Below are 22,472 nucleotides of genomic sequence, written 5' to 3'. Positions count from 1 at the left end.
ATGAGACCTAATGAAACTTAAAAGCTTTTGCACAGCAAAGGAAACCATAAACAAGACCAAAAGACAACCCTCAGAATGGGAGAAAATATTTGCAAATGAGGCAACTGACAAAGGATTAATCTCCAAAATTTATAAGTAGCTCATGCAGCTCAATATCAAAAAAACAAACAACCCAATCCAAAAATGGGCAGAAGGCCTAAATAGACATTTCTCCAAAGAAGATACACAGATTGCCAACAAGCACATGAAAGGATGCTCAGCATCATTAATCATCAGAGAAATGCAAGTCAAAACTACAATGAGAGATCATCTCACAGTGGTCAGAATGGCCATCATCAAAAAATCTTCAAACAATAAATGCTGGAGAGGGTGTGGAGAAAAGGGAATCCTCTTACACTGTTGGTGGGAATGTAAATGGATATAGCCACTATGGAGAACAGTTTGGAGGTTCCTTAAAAAACTAAAATAGAACCACCATACGACCCAGCAATCCCACTACTGGGCATATACCCTAAGAAAACCATAATTCAAATAGAGTCATGTACCACAATGTTCACTGCAGCTCTATTTACAACAGCCAGGTCATGGAAGCAACCTAAGTGTCCATGAACAGATGAATGGATAAAGATGTGGCACATATACACAATGGAATATTACTGAGCCATAAAAAGAAAGGAAATTGAGTTATTTGTAGGGAGTGAGACGGATGGACCTAGAGTCTGTCATACAGAGTGAAGTAAGTCAGAAAGAGAAAAACAAATACCGTATGCTAACACATATATATGGAATCTAAGAAAAAAAAAAAAAGGTCATGAAGAACCTAGGGGCAAGACGGGAATAAAGATGCAGACCTACTAGAGAATGGACTTCAGGATATGGGGAGGGAGAAGGGTAAGCTGGGACAAAGTGAGAGAGTGGCATGGATACATATACACTACCATATGTAAAATAGATAGCTAATAGGAAGCAGCCACATAGCACATAGCACCACATAGCACCGAGATCAGCTCGGTGCTTTGTGACCACCTACAGGGTGGGATAGGGACGGTGGGAAGGAGGGAGACACAAGAGGGAAGAGATATGGGGATATATGTATATGTATAACTGATTCATTTTGTTATAAAGCAGAAACTAACACACCATTGTAAAGCAATTATACTCCAAAAAAGATGTTAAAAATAATAAAAATAAATAAATGTATTAAAAATAAAAGAACTAAAAATAGAACTACCTACCATACAACCCAGCAATCCCACTACTGGGCATGTACCCTGAGAAAACTATAATTCAAAAAGAATCATGTACCACAATGTTCATCACATTTACAATAGCCAGGACATGGAAGCAACCTAAGTGTACATCGGCAGATGAATGGATAAAGAAGATGTGGCACATATATACAATGGAATATTACTCAGCCATAAGAAAACCAAAATTGAGTTATTTGTAGTGAGGTGGATGGATCTAGAGACTGTCGTTCAGAGTGAAGTAAGTCAGAAAGAGAAAAAACAAATACCATACGCTAACACATATATATGGAATCTTAAAAAAAAATGATTCTGAAGAACCTAGGGGCGGGACAGGAATAAAGACACAGAACATAGAGAATGGACTTGAGTACACGGGGAGGGGGAAGTGTAAGCTGGAACGAAGAGAGAGAGTGGCATGGACATATATACACTACCAAATGTAAAATAGATAGCTAATGGGAAGCAGCCGCATAGCTCGGTGCTTTGTGTCCACATAGAGGGGTGGGATAGGGAGGGTGGGAGGGAGATGCAAGAGGGAGGAGATAAAGGGATGTATGTATGTGTATAGCTGATTCACTTTGTTATCCAGCAGAAACTAACAAACCATTGTAAAGCAATTATACTTCAATAAAGATGTTAAAAATAAATAAATAAAATAAAATAGATAACTAATGAGAACCTACTGTATAGCACAGGGAACTGTACTAAGTGCTCTGTGGTGACCTAAATGGGATGGAAATCCAAAAAAGAGGGGATATCTGTATATGTATAGCTGATTCATTTTGCTGTACAGTATAAACACAACATTGTTAAGCAACTATACTGCAATAAAAATTAAAAAAAAACCAAAAAACAAAATGTGGTGTGGAGATACACACACACACACACACACACACAATGGAATATTACTCAGCGATAAAAATGAAATAATGCCATCGGCAGCCACATGGATGGACCTAGAGGTTATCATACCAAGTGAAGTCAGAGAAAGACAAATATCATATGATACCACTTACATGTGGAATCTAAAAAACTGATACAAATGAACTTATTTAGAAGACAGAAATAGACTCATAGACATAGAAAACAAACTTATGGCTACCAAAGGGGATAGCGGTGGGAGGGGGGGATAAATTAGGAGTTTGGTATTCACATATACACACTACTATACATAAAACAGATAAACAACAAGGACCTACTGTATAGCACAGGGAACTATATTCAATATCTTGTAATAACTTACAATGGCAAATAATCTGAAAAAGAATAGATATACACGTGTATAACTAAATCACTTTGCTGTACACCTGAAACTAACATAATTTTGTAAATTAACTGTACTTCAATTTTAAAAATGGTTATAAAAAAAACAAAAACCTTGTAATAACTATGGGATGGGGACTTGAAAGAAGTAAGTTGCCCTCTAATCTACCCTACCCTAACCTAAATACACCCTTATTTTGGTACCTCAAGTGAAAACAGCAGGTTGTTTGACTTCTGAGATGCCCCCCTACTCCTGGAATTTATGCCTTTTTGTGTCATCCCCTCCCCTAGAGTATGGGATAGAGCTGGTAACTCCTTTTAACAAACAGAACATGACAAAGGTGACAGGATGTCACTTCCCTGATTATGTACAAAACACTGTGACTTCCATCTTGCTGGCATTCTCTCTCTTGCTGGTCATCTCTTGCCTTCTCACTTGCTCACTTTGATGATGCAAGCCTGCCAAGCAGTGAGATGCTTTATGAAGAGACCCAGGTAAGAAAGAATCGAGGGAAGCCTCTGGTCAATAGCTTGGAAGAAACCAAAGTCAGTCTAACAGCTCAAGAGGAACCAGCAGTGACCAGGCAGAGACCCAGCCCCCTCCTCAAGGGACTCCCACTCACACACATTTCCAAAGCACAAATGACCAATAAAGCTGATGTTCTTCAAAAAAAAAAAAAAAAATCACCCTGCCAACAACCAAGTGAGTTTGGAAGCAATTCCTTCACCAACTAAGCCTTCAGATAACACTACAGCCCTATCTGGCACTTTGTAGCCTGTGAGAGATGCTAGAGCAGACAACCCAACTAACCCTGTCCAAATTCCTGACCCCAAGAACTGTGAGAGCATAAATGCATGCTCTTCCTCCTTTAGGAAAGCCCTTTTTGACCCCAGACCCCCAACTCCCAGCTCAGTTAGGTAACCCTACTGGTATGCTCCCACGGACTCAATCATAGTACTTATCATATGCTATCCTAAGAGACTAGTTTTCTTTGTCAGCAACCCTCTAACACCTACCACTCTGACTTGCAAATATGCACTAAAACACTCACTGAACTAAGGAATGACCGTAGGCACTGGTTACAGGAGTCATTGATAGCTTGAAGACAAACTAAACCACCTAAGGTCCTTTTCAGGACTACGACAACCAGTATGGACCTGAGGCAACCCTGTTTACAGGAGACCCTCTGGCAGCAGAGTAACCTGTACACTTAACAAATATGAAATTCTCATTGTAGCCCAAAAAGAGATTAAGCATATTCAAACTTCTGTTCCACGGTGTAAAATCTGTAACTGAATGTAGCTACCTGACTGTATACTGTTATTATTAGTAAGATGAAATCTTTATGGACTTTATAGACTGGTAAACTCTCTTAAATACCACAAAAAGCTCACTTAAGAACATAGAAAGAAAACAAAGTAAATATCATCTATATTCACAGATCATCAAAAAATAAAATATAAGAATTCTTTAATTGGCAAGGATAAAATATAGTCATAATATAAAATTTATCTTTTCAAACCATTTTATGGTACCAAACAATAAAGATTGGACCATGTCATCTCTTCAATTTCTATGCTTCACAATGAGGAAAATGAGGTCCTCAGAAGGTAAGAACTTCCCAAGGTCACTTCACAGTTCTCCTCCAAGAGGTAACCGATATTATCAGTTTCTTGCATATCTTTCCAAAGGCTTTTATCAATATACAAGTAAATACACGTTTTCTCACTCTTTCTAAGGCAAATATCAACAAATGTTCTACACCATGCAGAACATATACACACGTTTGAGACCTGTGCCTACATTCCACAGGAATAGCCTTCAAATGATGCATACTGTAAAAAATTAATAAACAGATCCTCAAAGCCAAGGAGGAAGAGCCTAAGGCTTCAGGAGCCATTTTATTTTTCTTTAATCATTTGTCTGCCTCAGTTAATCTTAAAATCTTACTTTGCAGAGAAGCAATTTTAGGCTTCTGAAAACATTAGGAAGCCTCAAAATACCAACTGAAATAGGCATTCCTTTCATTTCTGGATTTCAAAAGTTCTCCATAATGGCCACTGGTATTCTAAACGGTCTTTGGTCAGGTTGGTCCATTTAGTTAGAAATGCACATGAGGAAGGACCATAGTTTTTAAACATGGCGGGGGGGCCCTCAAAATATTTGCATATTGGGATCCCATTTCTCAGAGATTTTTTTCCTAGAGTAAAGGAACAATTTTCAAACAGCTTAAACAGTTTACAGCTCAAACAGCTCAATTCAGACAGCTTGCAAGCTAATACCAGCTAATTCTAAGGAAATAGCTTGGTGTAGCTTGGTGTTGGAAGAGCCAAGCCAAAGGCTTTTTCCATCCAGTTTCCAGAGAACAGCCCCTATTCCAAAGCAATGGGCCAATCGCTAAACTGGTACAATTTCAGGAGAAACAGCCCCTGCCTCCGAAGGAATGCACGGAAGGCTAGCCAGCTTTAATAAAACAGTCTGATCTCAAAATCAGACCAAAATGCCAAATGAGTACTCTCATACAGAACAAGGCCTTAACCAGTAAGACGAAACCTTAAAACAGATCCCAAATAAAGCCTGGAGAGCTTCAAATGCAAAGAGGGCATGAGCTGGGATCCATGAGAAAGATGTACCTTCAAATTCCAGGGTCAGTGAGAAAAGCAGTGAGCAACAATGGGCTCATTTATGGATAATGCACCTGTTTGCTTGCCAGCTCTGGAGCCACTGGGAGTCTTCTCTGATCCCAAAATGTTGACCTAAAACAAACAGATTGCCAAATATTTCTCCAGCAAAGTTGTATTTATTTGGGACCAGCAGAACTGCAGTTTGGGGTCTGTGACCATGGCAAGCTATGTGCAAGTCCCCAGACAGCAAGGGAAGGAAAGCACTTTTATAGAGGGGAAAAGAAAGTTGGGAGGGCTGTAGTAAACAGAGTCCATGGCTTTTCATTCACTGAGTCCTTGCCAGGAAAGAAGAGAAAATAACCCAAATGTCTATCAACTGATGAATAGATGAATAAAATGTATCACACACATACCATGCAATACTCAGCAATTAAAAGAAATCGCTAAGTGATATATAACGCAATAGTCTGCATGAATCTCCAGAAAATTATGCTGAATAAGAAAATTCCAAAAGGTTACATAAAATTTGAGACCACGTATGTAACATTTTTCAAATGTCAAAATTTAAGAAACAAGTAACAAATTAGTGGTTGCCAGGAGTTATGAATGAGGAGCTAAAGCAGTATGGGAGGGAAGTGGGTGTGGTTATAAAAGGGCAACAGAAGGGATCCTTGTGGCAAGAGGACTGTTCAGTATCTTGACTGTGGTGATGGATACAGGAAAAAGTGTATAGAATTAAATACACATAGAGAAATGAATATTAGTAAGACTGAGGAATCTGAATAGACTGGTAGATTATATCAATGTCAATATCCTGGCTGTAATGTCATATTATAGTTTTAAAAGATGTTATCATTGGGAGAAACTGGGTATTGAGTAAAGGGTACACAGAACCTCTATGTATTATTAATTACAATTACACGGGCATCTACAATTATCTCAATAAAGATTTCAATTAAAAGGAAAATATCATTCAATACAGATGCGCATTCTCATGGAAGAATCCTATAACAATAATAGCAAGGGTGGTTTTAAGAACACACTAGCAGAAGCACGACTCTCAGAGGACAATCAAAAGTGTAAAGTTTCATGAAAGTCCTCTTCTTATTTCTGAGAGGTTTTAATATTGATGACAGAAAAGACATTAACTCAAGACATATCCACACTTTTCCAAAAGGATATATCCAATACCCAGTAAGGACTAATTTGTGATAAAGCTTTATTCTAAATTGTGGCATTTCTAAAAGGCTACTCTAGCCTTTGTAACTGGAAAAGAATTCTAAGTAATAGATTTAAGCATTTGTTTAAAAGAAGGAAATACATTCTTATGTTTTATCACTCATCCATTTAACAAATTTTTACACAACCCTTGCTGTGTACAAAGGACTGGGGCTAGGGAAAGGTCACTCCAGCACTTTACCTCCCCATCACCTGTCCTTCAGCATCCTCTCTAACACGATCCCACGTAGCAGGGTAGATTAGACAAACAGAAAATGACATCGAATTTTATTAAGACCATGAGATAGGTTCTGATTCAATACAATTAACTTCTAATGTATCCTGGATTTGTCTGCACATGTCTGAATATTGTGACAAAGGTTATGAAAACATTAAAAATTTTAGTTTTATTTTCATAGTGGTTATCATCACGGTAACTAAGCATTTTGATAAACTACAAAAATGCAAATAATGAACAATGGGAGATACATATATATATATATATGTATATACACACACATAGACACACCCTTTCTAGACCACTCCAGAATCAAATCCATGTGGAACAAAAAAGCAGGTCTTAAAACAAGTCCCATGAGGGCATGAAGACATTAGCTAGCTGTCTCTCTTCAAATCCTTTTTCAGGATATAACCCCTTCAATTACATGTAATCTGTAACACTTCCCCCAACAAACCCAAAACACTTTATACTTTGTAAAGTAGCCATGTGGGTGATTGCAAAATTTCCTTTTAAGATCTGTTTCGTTATTCCTTTCAAATCAAATAAAGGGTTTCCCAAGTCACTCACACAACTTTTAGAATAGCTCAGCTGACAGCTTTAGATTCTCATGGAGGACAAAGCAGAACATGAGCTATTTAAACTGAGTTAGGATTACTTATCTATTCCATACACCTTACCTTCCATCTGTTAAAATGATTCTTTGATGCCAGCCACTAAATATTAATTCAGGAACTATGGATCTTACACACATAAATAAAATGATTTTCCCTTTCAGGTATAAAATGATTATTAAATGTCTTAATATAAAAAAATAAGTTCAGTATGTTCACTCAAAGTATCTTAACAGAGCCATATATAAATTGAACTTAACTTACCACTTTTTTAAAATCATCTTCTGCTTCATCAAGTTTTCCTTGTTTGAGTAACAAGTGACCTCTCTGTAATCTCGCCTAGAAAAACAAAAAAAAGAGTACACTGAGTACTATGAATTTCTAAATTTTCTTTAAACACAAAGAATAAAACTAAATAAGCTAATGAAATATTAATTTTTCCTATGCCCATTTGACTTCACACTCTGAGAATAATTCTTGGAACCAATGAATGTGTATAAATTTTGTTAAAGTATGCTTCCTTTAAATATACTTTTTACTATATCAAAAAAAAATAAATGAAAACATGTGTCCTCACAAAATCTTGGACATGAATGTTCATAGCAATAGCCAAAAAGTAGAAACAAACCAAACTCCCATCAACTAATAAATCAATAAGCAAATGTGATATGTCCATACAATGGAATATCATTCAGCCATAAAAAGGAATGAACTACTGACACATACTACAATATGGATGAAACTTGAAAACATTATGCTAAGTGAAAGAAGTCAGACACAAAAGGCGACATATTGTATGATTTCGTTTATTTGAAATATCCAAGTCAGACAAATCCATAGAGACAGAAGGTGCCAGGGGCTACGACAGAAATGGGAGGTGACTCCTAACGGGTACAGGGTTTCTTTGGGTGGGGGGTGATAAAAATGCTCTGGAACTAAATGACGATGCTTGCAGAACCTTGTGAATATACTAAAAACTGCTGAATTGCACACTTTAAAAAGGGTGAGGGGACTTCCCTGGTGGTGCAGTGGACAAGACTCTGTGCTCCCAATGCAGGGGGCCCAGGTTCGATCCCTGGTCGGGGAACTAGATCCCATATGCATGCCGCAACTAAGAGTTAACATGCCGCAACTAAAGAGCACGCCTGCCGCAACCAAGGAGCCCACCTGCTGCAACTACGGAACCCACATGCCCCAACTAAGGAGCCCACGTGCCCCAACTGAGGAGCCAGTGAGCCGCAACTAAGACCTGATGCAACCAAATAAATAAATATTTTTAAATGGTCACATTCTTTTTTTTAAAAAAAGGGTGAATTTGATGATATGTGAGTTATATCTCACTTAAAAAGTACTTTAAGCAGGCATAATAACTTTTTACCACTATAATAAAAGTTGTTATAACTTGGGACTTTACCAATCAAAGCTCTGGAAATAGTTTTTTTTTTTTTTAATTAACTCTTAATGCACATATTTACTCCACTATAACCAGAATAACAATGCCTCTTCCTTTTAACATCCATCATCTCTGATATTCCTCTTCTAATGCGCATAATCCCATCTCTTCCAAGAATACCAACTCTCTGATGATCAATGTCTACCATAAGACAGAAACCACACCAATATTCTACTAAAACTTATATATTACTTTTACAGTACTTAAAAATTTCCCTAATCCTCTGAAAAACATAAAAAGCAAGATTAAAGCCACTTCAACCAACTAATAAGTACTATAATACTAGGAAAATGAGCTACTTAACCTCTGTGTAAGGTTATGCTTAGCTGGGTAAAGTAATGAAGAAAAATTTGACACTTGTTAATTCCATCTTAAAATAATAGTAATATTTCAAACCAAATATTCACCCATATCTAATCAATCATCTCGAATACTTTCTGGATTATGGAAGGACATAAACAATAAGTGAATTACCAAATTAATTTTGAAACAACATAATTGGGTCCTATTATTTTAAGCTATTACAGTGACCTGCCAATTGTCAAGATATCCTATTAGACCGTAAATTCCTCCACTTCTGAAGCTTGGGTGTTGGTTCAGGGCAGGACTCTTGTCTAATTCAGCACTGTATTCTCATCACAAACCACTGCTTAATTAAGCTACCCCCTCTTCTTTATTCTTCCCACTACAGCCTTAATTGAAATTGTCATCAGTCACCTGACAGCCTCTTAGTTCAACAGTCTCTTAATCAGCTCATTTCTCAGCCTCACATCTTGCCCTACACTCCATCCTCCACATAGATATCTTTCTAAACCACAAAGCTAACATCACTACCAACCTTCTAAAAATCACTAATGTACCCACTCCACTGTGCCTCCTTCACACAGGCCTTTGATTCCAGGGACTGAGTTTCTCTTGTTGCCGGGTCCACTACATCAGAGTGGCTTTCTACATCCTCCAGCTATGCCTAGCATGCCAGTCTTCACCTTAAGAAACAAATCACCTCTTCCGAGTTTCCTTAAATTTTCCTTTAAAGAAAATTTAGATGAACTTACTGCAGTGAAATCCATCTTCAATTCAATCACTTTAGTTAAATCAGGAAGTGCTGCTTTTGATTTGCCCATAGCTAAGAAGACAGTAGCTCTCCGATAATAAGCAATATAGTTATCAGGGTCACCATCTGAAAATTAAAATAACAAATATTAACTCTCAGTACTTTATTCAAAAAACCAAGTCATCTGAACAGTATTAGAGTTTGCAATTCTACTAGGAAAGGCATTAAGAAAAGAATTTCTTCATCAATACTGGGTCATTTTGCCTAGCAAGATCACTGCAAATAAATCCAGAACAGGGGCTCAGCAAACTGTAGCCTCTGAGCCAAAAACAACCCACAGACTTCAAGTTAAGAATATTTTTTACATTTTTAAAGAGTTGTCAAAAAAAAAAAAAGAAAAATATGCAACAGACACTACATGGCTGCAAAGCCTAAAACATTTATTATCTGGTCCCTTAGGGAAAAAGTTTGCCTACCTTTGGTCTAGAATATTAACTATATTCAACTCTTAACTTTTATAAGTATCCAATTCTGTTTTCAATTGTTTGTCTTTGTTGAAATTTTCTTAAGTGAAATTCTGATTGAGAATGTGGACTTTGCACTTACTCACAGGATTTTAGGAAATTAGACTTCCATTTAAACTGATATACTGAATGTGCAACTGCTCTCTCCCAAACGCCAACCAAAATGGCAGTGAAGAAATAAAGGTACAGACCATGGGACAAAGGAGAATGGAAAAGAGAGTGAGACCAGAGAGTAAGGCGAGAGTCACTAATAATATCTGAAGCAAGGAAAGCAGACAGATGAGTTAAGTGCTTGAACTAACTCTACTCTGCTCAGCACCTACAAAATGGGGGAAGGAGTCAAGTCAATCAGAAGTAAACCTCAGGCTGCCAAACAATCCTTCTAAAAATCAATATATATATATATTTTTTTTTTCTTCTTAAAAATTATCTTGACCAAATCCAGTCATGTACCTTAAAAAAATAAATATTTACGCACACAGATATTCATTACCATAAGATTTACAACTAAAATTCCCTAAAAGTTCTATCCCTGAAGGTCTTATCATTTGCAAAACATTACAATATGGGAACCTATATGGCAGGATAGTATTTAATCATTCAAAATTATGATTTTAAGGAGTTGTTAACAGCATTGAAAACTACCTGAAGTACTGCTGGGGGGAGATAAGGCAGGAAGAGAAAATAGGCTATGAAACCATATATGAAAGAAGATACACAAATGGCCAATAAGCACATGAAAAGATGCTCAACATCACTAATCATTAGGAAAATGCAAATCAAAACCACATTGAGATACCACTTCACACCCATTAGGATAAGAAAGAAAGGGGAGAAAAAGAAGACAGAAAGGGAGACGGAAAGAAAGAAAGAGAAAAAGAAAGGAAAGAAGAAGAATGGGAGAAAGAAAGAAAAGAAAGAAGGAAGGAAGGAAGGAAGGAAGGAAGGAAGGAAGGGAGGGAGGGAGGGAGGGAGGATTAGTAAGAGCGTGGAGAACTTGGAGCCCGTGTGCACTGCTGGAGGGAATGTAAACTGGTGTGGCTGCTGTGAAACACGATATGGAGGCTCCTTACACACTGAACACAGAATCACCCTATGAACCACCAATTCTACTTCTGAGTACACATATCCAAAAGAAATGAAAGCTGACTGCCAAGATGTGGAAGCAACCTAAATGTCCATCAGCAGATGAATGGATAAAGAAGATGTCGTGTACATATATACAATGGGATATTAGCCATAAAAATGAATGAAATTTTGCCATTTATAGCAACATGGATGGACTTGGAGGGCATTATGCTAAGTGAAATAAGTCAAGACGGAAAACGACAAATACTGTATGATATCACTTATATGTGGGATCTAAAAAATACAACAAACTAGTGAATATAACAAAAAAAAGAAGCAGACTCACAGATATAGATAACAAACTAGTGATTACCAGTGGGGGGAGGGAAAAGGGGAGGGGCAATATGGGGTAGGGGATTAAGAGGCACAAAATATTAGGTATAAGTTACAAGGATATATTGTACAGTATGAGGAATATAGCCAATATTTTATAACTATAAATGAAGTATAACCTTTAAAAAAAAATATTGAAAGCTGGTATTTGTACACCCATATCCACAGTGACATTATTCACAACAGCCCAAAGGTGGAAACAACCTAAATGTCTACGGGTAGATGAGTGGATAAATAAAATGTGGTATACACATACAATGGAATATTATTCAGCCTTAAAAAAGGGATGGAGGGCTTCCCTGGTGGCGCAGTGGTTGAGAATCTTCCTGCTAATGCAGGGGACATGGGTTCGAGCCCTGGTCTGGGAGGATCCCACATTCCGCGGAGCAACTAGACCCGTGAGCCACAACTACTGAGCCTGCGCGTCTGAAGCCTGTGCTCCGCAACAAGAGAGGCCGCGATAGTGAGAGGCCCACGCACCGCGATGAAGAGTGGGCCCCGCTTGCCACAACTAGAGATAACCCTTGCACAGAAACGAAGACCCAACACAGCAAAAATAAATAAATTAATTAATAAACTCCTACCCCAACATCTTCTTTAAAAAAAAAAAAAAGGAATGGAATTCTGATAAATGCTACATTACAGATGAACCCTGAAGACATCATCCTAAGTGAAATAAGCCAGACACAAAAAGACAAATATTGTACAATTGTACTTCTATGAGATACCTAGAGTAGTCAAATTTATAGAGACAGAAATTAGAATGGCGGTTGCCAAGGAAGTACTGAGAAGAAACGGGGATCAGAAATGGGGAACAATTGTTTAATGGGTATAGAGCTTCAGTCTGGGATGATGAAAACGTTCTGGAGATAGATGGTGGTAATGGTTGCACAACAATGTGAATGCACTTAATGCCACTGAACTATGTGCTTAAAAATGGTTAAAATGGTAAATTTTGTTATGTATATTTTACTACAATAAAAAAAGTAAAAGAATGAGGCAGTCAGGGGAAAAAAAGGACTATTTTTGAAAAAATAAGAGAATTGGGCATTTTAACAACATAAGACTTCTTTTCCTTAAATCTAAAAAAAAACAAAAAATCCATACATGTTCCCAGCTAAGCATCACTGAACTTTCTTCCCTGATCAATTTCCCTTGGAAGGTAAGGAAAAAAGAGCAAAGTCAGTAGCCTTTGCTACTGACTGTGTGGGAAATACAGGTTATTTCCCACAAAAATTGTAATTAGCTTGAAGAAAGAGTAAGAAACAAAGGAACTATATTTAGAACATACCAGCCAGATATATAATATTTTTGGTTCAGCTCATATTTGATTTAGAATGTGCAATAAATGTAAAATATGTGGCACTTGGTCAGCATAACTGGCCATAAGAATGATCTGACATCTAAGAATTAATGAAACTTACAGTGACTGTGTCTGAAAGCAGAAGGAAATTCACTTCAGGTCAACAGTAGTTACGTGGGCAGAGACTGGATTTTCTTCTTTATATAGTTCATATACATATTCCAAAATGTTTCACAATGAACATGGATTACTTTTATATTCATTAATTCTAAAAAAGTTACTCACTCTTAGGCACGTATCCGGAGAAAAACATGGTTCAAAAGGACACATGCACCCCAATGTTCACTGCAGTGCTGTTTACAATAGCCAAGACGTGGAAGCAACCTAAATGTCCATCGACAGATGAATGGATAAGGAAGATGTGGTACATATATACAATGGTATATTTCTCGGCCATTAAAAAGGATGAAATAATGCCATTTGCAGCAACATGGATGGACCTAGAGATTATCATACTAAGTGGAGTTAAGTCAGAGAGAGAAAGACAAATATATTATATTGCTTATATGAAGAATCTAAAAGAAAAAAATGAATACAAATGAACTTATTTATGAAACAGAAAGAGACTCACAGTCTTAGAGAACAAACTTATGGTTACCAGGGGACAGGAGTGGGGTGAGAGGGGGAGGGACAGATTTGGATTGAGATGTACACACTGCTGTATTTAAAGTAGATAACCAACAAGGACCTACTGTATAGCACAGGGAATTCTGCTCAATATTCTGTAATAACCTAAATGGGAAAAGAATTTGAAAAAGAATAGATACATGTATATTTATAACTGAATCACCTTGCTGTACACCTTAAACTAACACAACATTGTTAATCAATTATACTCCAATATAAAATAAAAATTTTTTAAAAGAAAAAAGAAAAGTTAAGTTCTCCATGACTTATTTACACTAATCGAAGAATACGAAATACTAGAAACGACATGATTTAAGGCCTATAGTTTACACCACACATCTTCATACGTCCAAAACCTACTCCATCTCTGAGGCACAGCTCAAATGACTTATTTGATTACACATGTGAAAATAAACCTTCCATTACTTTGGTTTCCATAACACTCTATAATATATATCTCCCACAGCACCTAACACTTATCACTACCTCCTGATATCAATTATTTATATGCTTACCTCACTCTAGAAAAAAATACATTCCCTGAGTGAATTCATTTTTCGTGTCTCTATAGCACCTTGTAATCAAATGAAAGGAAATGGAAACAAATTCCGGATAACTCCAACAAGGGACACTCCCACATCCACTCAACACTGAGACCTGCCAGGAATAAGCCAGGGACCCAGAGAAGTCAGCACAGACATGGCTCTCAAAGAGACGTGCCTCACCAGGACACTCATATCATCTCCCCCACGAAATGAGCAATGGCATTTTCAAAAACAGGTGTTGCTTATTTTGAATACAGTATGACCCTCTTTCAAGAAAAGAAGAATGCTTATTGCTGGCTTTGGGCATTTTATCAAGAAGGCACCTTCAGCAAAAATTGCAATGGACTTCTATTTGGAAAAAACCTGACCATTTCAGTCTATGTAGAAAAACCTCCGAAGATTAAGTATGACAACGCTTTTTAACAAGTATTTGATTATACATACATAAAAAATGTCTATATAAAGTATTTCTGGGGCACTCACTTTCACTTATTTTACTATTCAGTTTTTAGGTATTTTTAAGATATGAAATGGGATTGGAACCCCAATTTATAACACTGAACCTATAAAAATAAGGAATCAGATGTCAATGTTCAACCTATGAACCAAGAATCAATGTGCTTAGTGGTATAAGGTCACTTGAATGGCAAATATCAAAATAGCCTTCCCTGGCTCTTCATCTTAAAATACCATCAGTTCCCAGAACTAGTGTCCATTCCTATATCATTATGCAGGAAGTAGCAACTGAACAAGAATTGGTTTAAGAAACTCAAGCTTAGTTTCTCACAATACAAGATTTGATAACCTTGAAAAGAATCACTTTTCCTATTATCCATCCAAATATGATACAGTTCATTATTTAAATTATATGCAAGCCTACATCTGCAAACACTAGACTTCATTTGAAAACATGTCAGTCAAATTGTTATACTAGTTTATTCAAAATTTGAATATGAGAAATGAATTTAAGGTGTAATCCTAAAACTATCAGACAATTCAAATGTGAGAAAATTAGCCCTAATAAAGAAAATACAACTACTATCTGGAGAAAAACATCAGAAAGCCAATTACGAATGATTCTGTAAATGGTGGCAGCAGGGTGAACACCACCTTTGCAGAGGTACAGAAAACTTTTCATTCTAGCTCCCAGCGAACCCAACTCTACCCCTGCATTCATTCAAACTTTTACTGAGCACCACCAGAGACTAAAATAATAATAGTAATAACAATAATAAGATAGTACTTCTCCTTAAGAAGTTCACAATCTTCTGAACTGGAATGTGACCTTTGAAGATCACTAGAATACTCTGTGTCCTTTTCTGTAAATGTGAATAGTAATGTCCATCCCCATTTCACAAGTAAAGTTCAAATGCAATGAGAAAGCACCACGATATGTTTAAGTACCAAATGAATGAAGCCATGGATTTTTTTTTGACTTAGCCAGATTATGGTAAGTGTGATACCAGTTATCTTACCAAGCAATTGGAGAAACCTATCATTTCATTCATGTCCACCATCTAATCCACCACTTTAGACATTCATTCATGCCAGATACACCTAAGACACTCTGTAAGGTCTACCAAAGAAATAGTTCAGACCCTAGGACTCTTTATCCCTGTAAGACCATGCTGTAGACATGAGAGGCAGGGCATCCTCACACCTGTACCGTGGTTTTCTCTCATGATCAAATCTCTAAACAAAACCTGTGTCTGACTACATCACAATAGTGAAATAGGTGCGTCTGTTTCAGAAGACTATTTAGGAAGTGATACCAACACTCTTCATTAAATCACACTGTTTCCAACAGATCAACGGTATTTAAGTTCCAAATCTTAAAATTCTTGCCAAAAAATATTTATATAACAGATGCAAAGAAATTTCAAACCAAATCACCAATAGATCTGTACTACAATTATTTGTGTTGCTATTGAGTTTTCATACATAAACCTTTTATTGTGTAAAAATGTAATTATCAAACATACCATGCCTAAGTAATATTCAAAATGTAACCAAGTAATTTTTCAAAAATGAAAATGGGAAAAGGGTGTCACAGCCATAAATAATGTCAGCTATAACATTATAATAAAAAATGAGTCATTGATGCATCCAATGCCACTAGCCAAACTCTATTACAAACTCTAACATCAATTTCTAATCACAGGAAAAGTTAAAGAGATAAAGTACATTACAAAATTCAGAAGTTGGGAAGTATAAACATTTAATGAATTTTTTATAGTCAGTTTAAAGCAATGTACTAAAATATGGGTGACATTTTACCACAAAAAATTATTGTACATTTTACAGTAGCACAGCTCTTTGATCGACTGCAGTAACTAGAGTAACTGCATAACTTATTAGTCTAGAAGTTAGGAGACCTGGACTAATTCACTGTTAGCAAGAGGCTCTCACTAACTCACTGGGTTACCTGAAGCAGTAAACATGGCCATACTAAATTGGATGTTTGGTAAATGAGACAATTGAAACAGAAGATCTACAGTTCTTTTCTGATAAGAGACTCAACAGGCCATGACACCACATCACCCCATCACTACCTACTGTATACCCCCATCAACTACAATTTAAACTCTATTTTCTATGGTTATTTTACATAAACTAAAATGATGAATATCTCAAACTACACAGGTCTTCCTCAAATTATGGTAAGTGTACCATTTGAGAACCACTGTTACTTGCCAAACTACAATGAACAAAATGACGTTGCTATTTGAATTCTGAAGGCACTAGCAGCGTCTCACTTTTCCCCTTTACTGAATTTCACAAATAAATTACCATGTTTTAGCTTTACTAATTTACGTCTTTCAGTGCAGATAATAATATATTATTGGTTATTTTTGGGGAAGAGCCATCTCTAGAATTCTTGTATGGCAGTGAAGCTAACAAACAACAGGCAGTCATTTTAAACGACGTTAACAATATGCCACAGCCCTTAACGTTCTTATTAATTTGTGAGATTAAAGAAAGCAAACAATAGGGCTTCCCTGGTGGCGCAGTGGTTGAGAGTCCGCCTGCTGATGCAAGGGACGCGGGTTCGTGCCCCGGTCCGGGAAGATCCCACATGCCGCGGAGCGGCTGGGCCCGTGAGCCACGGCCACTGAGCCTGCGCGTCCGGAGCCTGTGCTCCACAACGGGAGAGACCACAACAGTGAGAGGCCCGCGTACCGCAAATAATAAAGTATAAAATAAGTAGAAGGTATATGTTTCTGCAAATATTCTCATGGTAGCGAGGAAGAAGCAGTTTTTTATTTTTTAAGACATGCTTTATCTAAGACAATAACTGAAAAAATGTTAATTACCGTGCTGCAGCACTGAAGACAACTCAAATCACCAGAGAAAGTGTGGACTTAGGAATGACCCGGTCACACAGTATATGGTCTCTAGCGAAAAGTAACTACTGCAAATTGTGCCAATTAACTACAACTTTCCAAGGTGAGCTAGTCACTGAAATGGAAAAACCTTCCTCTTAGAAGCTCCACATAGTTAAGAAAACCCTATTAACATAGTAAATTTGCTTTTAGAAAAGTCTTAATTTTCGAAGATACAGTATTTCTATATACCTTACACATGTGACTGTCCCCTATCTTCTTTTTTTTTTTTTGGCGGGGGGCAAGGAACAGCGACTTTATTCGGAAAGCCAGCAGACCAAGAAGATGGTGAACTAGTGTCCAAAAGCCATCTGCCCTGAGTTAGAATTCAGGCTTCTTTTATACTAAAAAAGGAGAGGGTCAAGTTCTGGTTCTGTTCAGGCTCCGGAGGGACTTGTTAATTTCTTTCTTCCTGCAGCCATTCACAGGTGGGCCTGGTCAGGAGGTTTCCTGGTTTCAGGACTTAATGAAGCTCAGGTTCTTGATGTCTCATGGCAGAAGGAATTCAGTGAGAGACAAAGTGATAGGTAAGAAGTGGATTTATTTAGAGAGAAACACACTCCACAGACAGAGTGTGGGCCATCTCAGAAAGTAAGAAAGGCCTGTCCCCTATTTTCAAAGAAATCTTTATATACATTTCTCTCATCTAATCTTCACAGCAAGTCCTTTTTTGGGTGGCAGAGTGAAACTGCTGGGAATATGCAGGTCACTTCTTTAAGCCTACACTTTCTTACATAACTTGACCAATGTCACAGAATTATCAAGTGGCAAAGCCAAGATTAAAATCTAGGTTTCCTATTATTCCAGAGAGCTAGTAACATCAGTAATAAAAATCTAAGTTCAAGAAAAAGCATGAAGAAAAATATCACCAAACCAAAACCTAATTACTTTCTGCTTATATAGTAAGTTACAACAATAGGATAATTCTTCTGGTGAGCAGAACTATATCTTATTAAAAATACACTACTCATTACTCTGCAGGTTGACTTGTCACTCTTAACCATCCCAAATAATGGTGAGTATATATAAGTAAATAAAAAAGGAATGAGGAGGGCTTCCCTGGTGGCGCAGTGGTTGAGAGTCTGCCTGCCGATGCAGGGGACATGGGTTCGTGCCCCGGTCCGGGAAGATCCCACATGCCACGGAGCAGCTAGGCCCGTGAGCTATGGTCGCCGAGCCTGCGCATCCGGAGCCTGTGCTCTGCAACGGGAGAGGCCACAACAGTGACAGGCCCGCATACCGCCAAAAAAAATGGAATGAGGAATATCGATATCAAAAAGCTTTAGCAAAAAAGTTTATGTAGTGACTCATAAGAAAATCCTCTAAGACCTCATTCGCAACCTATTTACTCTGGTCATCTCGTTTCTCACAGTCCCAACAGATTACACACTGCAAAGATAGTTGATGCTACAGACAGACATAAGTGAGCAATAAAAAAAAGCAACAGCTTAAGGGGTAGAGAGAGTCTGACCAACAATGAACAGGAGATGAACTGCAGGATCCCCCAAGGGCCTCAAAGTAACTATTATACTAATGATCTCAAATCATCAAGAAAATTAAAACTGTATTCAGTGAAATCTGCTTAAGGAGGCAGAAAAATATATACAGTCGGCCCTCTGTATCTACAGGCTCCGCAACCACAGATAGAAAATATTCGGGAAAAAATTCGCTGCGCAACTATTCACATAGCATTTGCATTACATTTACAACTATTTACATAGTATTTGCACTACATTATGTATTATAAGTAATCTAGAGATGATTTAAAGTATACGGGAGGATGTGTGTAGGTTACATGCAAATACTACACTATTTTATATAAGGGACTCGAGTAGCCACAGGTTTAAGCTTCCGAGGGGGCCCAGGAACCAATCCTGTGAGGATATCTAGGGATGACTATAATACATTGAGAAAAGTGTTCTGTCAAAATTATCGTGAATTTTTCTTAGTACTTAATAGTTGTAAGTCTCAATTACGTGGGAAAATCTTCTTATGTTAGATACGTATGTATTCAAATATTGTGCTTTTATTAATCTATTTCACCCAGAACCCTGTAAATATTTTATTTAAACAATAAATAATATTTATTTTAAATGTTATCCCAAAAAAGGGTTATAAACTAGAATTCACTAAGATGGCCACTGAGTGTTTTGGTTCTGAGATACAAACCTACTGCAGCATGAAACTGAGATAAGGCATCAGCTAGCTGTCCAGCTGCAAGAAGCTTCTTGCCCAATTCAAGATGTTTCTCAACATCTGCATTTACTCCACATTCAGCACCTAAAAACAAATAAAAATAATAATAAATTAACTTTCCATGAACCAAGACTTAATTCTAAAGAATAAAATGTTTAAAAAAATAGCTGTCTGCCTCCTTCATTTACTTAGATGAGAAAAGTCACAGAAGCTGAAAAGCGACCTAGAGAAAGTAACAATAAAGTACAAACAGTGCTTCATTTTACAGAGTAGAAGCCACCCAAAAATATACCCATATCGACCTAGTTAGTCAAAAGAATGTACCCAGTCTACAAAATGCAAGGAAAACTGCCTAACGCGGTAACTAGCAAAAATATTTATAATTTGCTGTTCAACAACAAAATCAGAATTGCTTTGTTAAACTAGAATCTCACTTCAACGAATATTAGAGTCCACTACAATAATCAAGAACTTACTGAGCATCTGCAGGGCACCAGGCACTGTTCTAGATATTTGGGATAAATGAGCAAAACAAAAACCTCTATCACTCATGGCACCTGACATTATAGTAGCAGGAGACAGACATAAGAAAGGAGTGAATTACAAAGTAAGGTAGGTAAAAAGTAGAGCTGCGTGAGAGGGGTCAGGAGTGGCGGGGCTTTCAGTATTAAATACGGTGGTCAAGGGCCTCATTGAGAAGTTGACATTTGAGCAAAGACCTACTTGAAGAAAGTGAGGACTCACCAGGCAGATATCTACTAGAATAAGAGCTTGCCAAGGAGAAGGGCCAGCTAGTGCAAGGGCCCTGGGTCAGGAGCATGCCAGGTATGTCGTGGAAACAGCAGGTAGGTCAGGATGGCTACCACAGAGCCAACAAGGGAGATAACAAATAAGATGAGGTCAAAGTAGTAGAGGGTCCAACTAGGTACAGCTTTGGCTTCACTCTTAGCGAAATCGGGAGCTGGCGAGGAATCGTGAGTAGAATAATACGATCCGACTGACCAGGCCAATTTTCAACCAACGTGCCACCTCTCGGCTCTGAATTCATCCTACAGTTCTTGACTGTAATGATGGACCAGAGTGTGTAAGCATTCTTCTATACACTGAGCACAGTGTTAGGCTTTGTCAGTAAAGGGTGCTGAAGGGGCACTGCAGGAAGGACACCTCCTGGTCCCCGCTGCTGCCTTTACTTTCTTCTGGCTCCTGCTGCGTGGTGTGCAGGGGGGGAGTACATCCAGTGGTGCCCTGGCCTAGTCGTACACCCAGGCATCCAGTCCCTCAGCCACCTGGAGCCTTGGTCACACACCCCCTCCCAAGCAGGACGCCATGTACTCCAGGCTTCACACCCACAGCAGCACCCCAACTCCCCCCCCACACCCAAGCCCGCCAGCTGGGGCTCACCTACACCTGAGAAGGTGGTTTCTTCCCCAGCTACTGTGGACCAGCTCTATCCCCGGCAACTCAGCGCACTCTCCTACCAGCAACCTTAGCCTGCAACTATACTGTCTCCGATGAGGTCTGAACCCCAGCCTTGAGGAGAGGGTCCCCCTCCAAGTTGGCCCTTCCTTGGGGAGTGTCTCTCAGTCCTAGACTATCCTGTAGAGTTCTCTCTACATCATTATGGTCACCCTCCTATCATAACAATTCTTTATATTAAACTTCCCCCTTTAAAATCACCTGTGGTTTCTGTCTCCTGCAGGGACCCAGACTTTCATACACAAATGGTACTAGGAGTGGTTCTAAGAGACAAAGCCACAAAAATGGGATTTAAGGATTAGTTTGGTCATGCCCTTGAGCTTGAGTGCAGGGCTGAGTTCCCTGTCAATGAGAAACAAGAAGTTAGTAATCTGTAGCAGGTAGTAGAATCAATTAATGAAGATATCATTTGTGGTTGACAGAAAATGAGTACTAACTGAGGCACATGCCTTGGAAACCCAAGTGGCTGCTGCACTTGACCATCATGGCAGTAATGATGAAAATAAGGACTGCGACGTGGGGTGGGTTCCTTTGAGCACACCAGAGTGCTTACAGAGAGGAAACAACAAGCTCCGGGCTAACTCCTAGCTCCACTCAGTCTGAGAGATTCCATGGCAGCCTTGAAACCATCTCTCTCTCTCTTTTTTTATTTTTTTTTTTTTGTAGCCACAGAGCTGATTTAGCTGAAAATCAGGCACAAAATTTAATTTTGAGGGCTGTTGAATTAAAACAATAGTTGAATTCAGAGTCTCGCCAAGTTTCTCCTGTGAAATTCAGGACATGTATTAGTAAAGAATGGGATCCTCAAACTTAGAATGGAGACATCTGGTTGTACCTGGATGAAACTGACTAACTTAAACCTCCCAGTCCTCTGAGCCTCCTTTACCAGTAGAAGCAGCTTGCCTTCCACTATCAGAGAAACCTAGCCTTCCACTGCTTACAATTCCTAGGACAACTACTTAGGGCAGATGCCATGAAAGGGGATGCTCACTCAGACCCACCCTAACCATTCCAGATGTCGCTAGCAGGTATATACACTATGACCTAAGGAAAATAGTTTACACACCAAAAGAACTGCAAGACTTTGCTGATAAACTAGCAGAAACCCATGGCACACATGTGGGAATGGATTCTAAAGGTGTTAGAACAAGAAGAGTGGAATATAACACTGTATCTGGTCTC

At 38.2% G+C, this 22,472-nt stretch overlaps 1 protein-coding gene across 1 annotated transcript in view; it reads right to left on the bottom strand.

Moving 5' to 3' along the window:
- The window catches only part of DNAJC3 (DnaJ heat shock protein family (Hsp40) member C3), a 94,840-nt gene that overhangs the window by 55,139 nt on the left and 17,229 nt on the right, over positions 1-22,472 (bottom strand). Inside the window, exons 2-4 of the mRNA XM_081215001.1 lie at positions 19,788-19,898; positions 9,717-9,841; positions 7,473-7,547 (exon numbers count right to left, since the gene is read on the bottom strand). Of these exons, the coding sequence (XP_081071127.1) occupies positions 7,473-7,547; positions 9,717-9,841; positions 19,788-19,898 (311 nt within the window). The remainder of the gene's footprint in view (positions 1-7,472; positions 7,548-9,716; positions 9,842-19,787; positions 19,899-22,472) is intronic.

Source organism: Mesoplodon bidens (genome assembly GCF_964165515.1).
Source record: "Mesoplodon bidens genome assembly, chromosome: 17".
In the NCBI taxonomy this organism is placed as follows: Eukaryota; Metazoa; Chordata; class Mammalia; order Artiodactyla; family Ziphiidae; genus Mesoplodon; species Mesoplodon bidens.
Note: the sequence above shows the minus strand (reverse complement) of the source record. Positions and strands in the feature narration are given on the sequence as shown.